The following is a 5,000-nucleotide window of genomic DNA, read 5'->3' as shown; positions in this document are numbered from 1 at the left end:
TCCTCTCTCCACTGTTCCCCCCTCCATCCTCTCTCCACTGTCCCCTCCATCCTCTCTCCACTGTCCCCTCCATCCTCTCTCCACTGTCCCCTCCATCCCCTCCATCCTCTCCACTGTCCCCTCCATCCTCTCTCCACTGTCCCCTCCATCCCCTCCATCCTCTCTCCACTGTCCCCTCCATCCCCTCCATCCTCTCTCCACTGTCCCCTCCATCCTCTCTCCCCTCCATCCTCTCTCCACTGTCCCCTCCATCCTTTCTCCACTGTCCCCTCCATCCTCTCTCCACTGTCCCCTCCATCCTCTCTCCACTGTCCCCTCCATCCTCTCTCCACTGTCCCCTCCATCCTCTCTCCACTGTCCCCTCCATCCTCTCTCCACTGTCCCCTCCATCCCCCCCATCCTCTCTCCACTGTCCCCATCCATCCCCTCCATCCTCTCTCCACTGTCCCCTCCATCCTCTCTCCACTGTCCCCTCCATCCTCTCTCCACTCCCCTCCATCCCCTCCATCCTCTCTCCACTGTCCCCTACATCCCCTCCATCCTTTCTCCACTGTTCCCTCCATCCTCTCTCCACTGTCCCCTCCATCCTCTCTCCACTGTCCCCTTCATCCTCTCTCCACTGTTCCCTCCATCCTCTCTCCACTGTCCCCTCCATCCTCTCTCCACTGTCCCCTCCATCCTCTCTCCACTGTCCCCTCCATCCCCTCCATCCTCTCTCCACTGTCCCCTCCATCCTCTCTCCACTGTCCCCCATCCATCCCCTCCATCCTCTCTCCACTCCATCCCCTCCATCCTCTCTCCACTGTCCCCTCCATCCCCTCTCCACTGTTCCCTCCATCCTCTCTCCACTGTCCCCTCCATCCTCTCTCCACTGTCCCCTCCATCCTCTCTCCACTGTTCCCTCCATCCTCTCTCCACTGTCCCCTCCATCCTCTCTCCACTGTCCCCTCCATCCTCTCTCCACTGTCCCCCATCCCCTCCATCCTCTCTCCACTGTCCCCTCCATCCTCTCTCCACTGTCCCCTCCACTCCCCTCCATCCTCTCTCCACTGTCCCCTCCATCCTCTCTCCACTGTCCCCTCCATCCTCTCTCCACTGTCCCCTCCATCCTCTCTCCACTGTCCCCTCCATCCCTCAATCTCTATAGAACCCTATTCCCTATATATAGTGCACTACTTATGACGCGACCAAGAAAAAAGCATCAGTTTAATTCCAGATTATAACAGTGTCTTTGTTCTCTGTGGAATTAGGGATAGGAGTGTGCTCCTTCCTTCCTTTTGTCCTCTCAGGTTTGTCCTCCCAGGTTTGTCCTCCCAGTTTGTCCTCCCAGGTTTGTCCTCCCAGGTTTGTCCTCCCAGGTTTGTCCTCCCAGGTTTGTCCTCCCAGGTTTGCTTCCCTCCCTCCTTCCCTCAATCTCCCTCCCTCCTTCCCTCAATCTCCCTCCTTCCCTCCCTCTCTCCTTCCCTCAATCTCCCTCCCTCCTTCCTTCCCTCCCTCCCTCCCTCCTTCCTTCCCTCCCTCCTTCCCTAAATCTCCCTCCCTCCTTCCCTCCCCCATCCATCCCTCAATCTCCCTCCCTCCCTCCTTCCCTCAATCTCCCTCCCTCCTTCCTTCCCTCCCTCCCTCCATCCCTCAATCTCCCTCCCTCCCTCCTTCCCTCCCTCCTCCTTCCCTCAATCTCCGACCCTAACTCATAGTGATTTAGCAGATGCTCTTATCCAGAGCGACTTAGATTTAGTGCATTAATCTTAAATATAGCTAGGTGGGACAACTACATAGCAGTCATAGTTAGAACATGTTTCCGAGCTGAGGAGGGGGATTATTTAAAGTACTGTTTGAAGAGGTAGTTTTCAGGGTTTCAGATGCTTTGGAAGATGGACAGGGACTCTGCTGTCCTAGTATCAGGTGGAAGATGGACAGGGACTCTGCTGTCCTAGCATCAGGGGGAAGATGGACAGGGACTCTGCTGTCCTAGCATCAGGGGGAGGGGACAGGGAAGATCAGGGGAAGATGGACAGGGACTCTGCCTGTGGACAGGGACTCTGCTGTCCTAGCATCAGGGGGAAGATGGACAGGGACTCTGCTGTCCTAGCATCAGGGGGAAGATGGACAGGGACTCTGCTGTCCTAGCATCAGGGGGAAGATGGACAGGGACTCTGCTGTCCTAGTCAGGGGGAAGATGGACAGGGACTCTGCTGTCCTAGCAGGGGAAGATGGACAGGGGCTGTCCTAGCATCAGGGGGAAGATGGACAGGGACTCTGCTGTCCTAGCATCAGGGGGAAGATGGACAGGGACTCTGCTGTCCTAGCATCAGGGGAAGATGGACAGGGACTCTGCTGTCCTAGCATTGGACAGGGGCTGTCCTAAGATGGACAGGGACTCTGCTGTCCTAGCACAGGGGGAAGATGGACAGGGGGATCAGGGGAAGATGGACAGGGGACTCTGCTGTCCTAGCTTCAGGGGGAAGATGGACTCTGCTGTCCTAGCTTCAGGGGGAAGATGGACAGGGACTCTGCTGTCCTAGCTCAGGGGGAAGATGGACAGGGACTCTGCTGTCCTAGCTCAGGGGGAAGATGGATAGGGACTAGGGGGAAGATGGACTCTGCTGTCCTAGCTTCAGGGGAAGATGGATAGGGACTCTGCTGTCCTAACATCAGGGGAAGATGGACAGGGACTCTGCTGTCCTAGCTTCAGGGGAAGATGGACAGGGACTCTGCTGTCCTAGCATCAGGGGGGAAGATGGACAGGGACTCTGCTGTCCTAGGGGGAAGATGGACAGGGACTCTGCTGTCCTAGCTTCAGGGGAAGATGGATAGGGACTCTGCTGTCCTAACATCAGGGGGAAGATGGACAGGGACTCTGCTGTCCTAGCTTCACTCTGCTGTCCTAGCATCAGGGGGAAGATGGACAGGGACTCTGCTGTCCTAGCTTCAGGGGGAAGATGGACAGGGACTCTGCTGTCCTAGCATCAGGGGGAAGATGGACAGGGACTCTGCTGTCCTAACATCAGGGGAAGATGGACAGGGGTCCTAGCTTCAGGGGAAGATGGACAGGGACTCTGCTGTCCTAGCATCAGGGGAAGATGGACAGGGACTCTGCTGTCCTAGCATCAGGGGAAGATGGACAGGGACTCTGCTGTCCTAGCATCAGGGGAAGATGGACAGGGACTCTGCTGTCCTAACATCAGGGGGAAGATGGACAGGGACTCTGCTGTCCTAGCTTCAGGGGGAAGATGGGCAGGGACTCTCCTGTCCTAGCTTCAGGGGGAAGATGGGCAGGGACTCTGCTCTGCCATCTCATTGGTTTGTGGGAGAATATACCCCAAGTGCCGCCATCTCATTGGTTTGTAGGAGTATATACCCCACGTTCCGCCATCTCATTGGTCTGTAGGAGTATATACCCACGTGGGTGATTGAAAGCTGAACTGAGGTCCTCCAGTCCATTCGGTGGTAACGCACCTTAACGTTGGTTGCCAACCGCCATATAAAGTCCACAGAAGAAGAAGCAGACTGAAGGGGGAGAGATTACTAGAAAAAACTCTGTTAACCCTTTTATCTGTGGATGAATTGTCAGAGTAGAGGACCTTGTGCATTTCAGGTAAAATGACAACCCAATGTTTATATCCCAGGACTAAAGTCCCTAGCAACAGCAAAATGGCCATGAACGTTTCATGCATTTCAACCTGTCCCCAAATGAATATAGTTTGTTCAGAGTTCGTTTTGATATTTCAACCTGCGTGTCTCGATTTCATCTGGTGTGGATGAACAAAATCACCACGTGGTCTAGTCAGCATGTCTTTCACCCTCAGTCCTTCCTCTGTCCCTTCCCTCTCCTGCTCAGTCCTCCCTCGGTCCCTTCCCTCTCCTGCTCAGTCCTCCTCTGTCCCTTACCTCTCCTGCTCAGTCCTCCCTCTGTCCCTTACCTCTCCTGCTCAGTCCTCCCTCGGTCACTTCCCTCTTCTGCTCAGTCCTCCCTCTGTCCCGTACCTCTCCTGCTCAGTCCTCCCTCTGTCCCTTACCTCTCCTGCTCAGTCCTCCCTCTGTCCCTTACCTCTCCTGCTCAGTCCTCCCTCTGTCCCTTCCCTCTCCTCCTCTGTGCTTCTCAAAATTCCCTTTCCTCCTCTTTCTTCCCCATCCCTCCCCCTTCCTTCCTTCCTTCCTTCCTTCCTTCCTTCCTTCCTTCCTTCCTTCCTTCCTTCCTTCCTTCCTTCCTTCCTTCCTTCCTTCCAACTCTTCTCCTCCTGTCCTTACCCAGTGGCCGTGGTCTCTCCCTGAGCTCGCGGTGGTTGTGGTTGGGGTGTCGGTAGTGTGGTGAGTCTCTGTAATGGTGTGTGATGGCCATGTCGTCCAGCCGGTAGTGCTGTGGGGGCGGGGGAGGGGGTGGCGTGGGGTGTCCATGGGCCAGGCCGTTAGGTTGGTAGGAGAGACCGTTGGAGGGGCTGAACCGTTGGCCTGCCGGGCTGATCGTACAGAGTCTCTTACTGGAGGTCTCCAGGTGCAGGGGGCCATCCCTGTCGAAGCCATTCACTTTGGTTCTGGAGGAGGAGAGGGGACAGAGAGGAGGAGAGGGGACAGAGAGGAGAAGGAGGAGAGGGGGAGGGAACAGAGAGGAGGAGGAGGAGGAGGAGGAGGAGGAGATGGAGGGGAACAGAGGAGGAGAGGGGACAGAGAGGAGGAGGAGGAGGGGACAGAGAGGAGGAGGAGGAGGAGGAGAGAGGGAACAGAGAGGAGGAGGAGGAGGAGGAGAGGGACAGAGAGGAGGAGGAGGAGGAGAGGGAACAGAGAGGAGGAGGAGGAGGAGGAGGAGGGGAGGAGGAGGAGGAGGAGGAGGAGGAGGAGGAGGAGGAGGAGGAGGAGGAGGAGGAGGAGGAGGAGGAGGGAGGAGGAGGAGGAGGAGGAGGAGGAGGAGGAGGAGGAGGAGGGGAGGAGGAGGAGGAGGAGGAGGAGGAGGAGGAGGAGGAGGAGGAGGAGGAGGAGGAGGAGGAGGAGGAGGAGAGGGA

The 5,000-nt window shown here is 56.8% G+C and overlaps 1 protein-coding gene across 1 annotated transcript in view; it reads right to left on the bottom strand.

The window, feature by feature from the left end:
• Positions 1 to 5,000, bottom strand: part of LOC124043069 (protein CBFA2T1-like) — a 182,961-nt gene that overhangs the window by 22,855 nt on the left and 155,106 nt on the right. The window contains exon 6 of the mRNA XM_046361242.1: positions 4,252 to 4,535. Within this exon, the coding sequence (XP_046217198.1) occupies positions 4,252 to 4,535 (284 nt within the window). The remainder of the gene's footprint in view (positions 1 to 4,251; positions 4,536 to 5,000) is intronic.

The sequence above is a fragment of the Oncorhynchus gorbuscha genome, linkage group LG09 (assembly GCF_021184085.1).
Source record: "Oncorhynchus gorbuscha isolate QuinsamMale2020 ecotype Even-year linkage group LG09, OgorEven_v1.0, whole genome shotgun sequence".
Taxonomy (NCBI): domain Eukaryota; kingdom Metazoa; phylum Chordata; class Actinopteri; order Salmoniformes; family Salmonidae; genus Oncorhynchus; species Oncorhynchus gorbuscha.
Note: the sequence above shows the minus strand (reverse complement) of the source record. Positions and strands in the feature narration are given on the sequence as shown.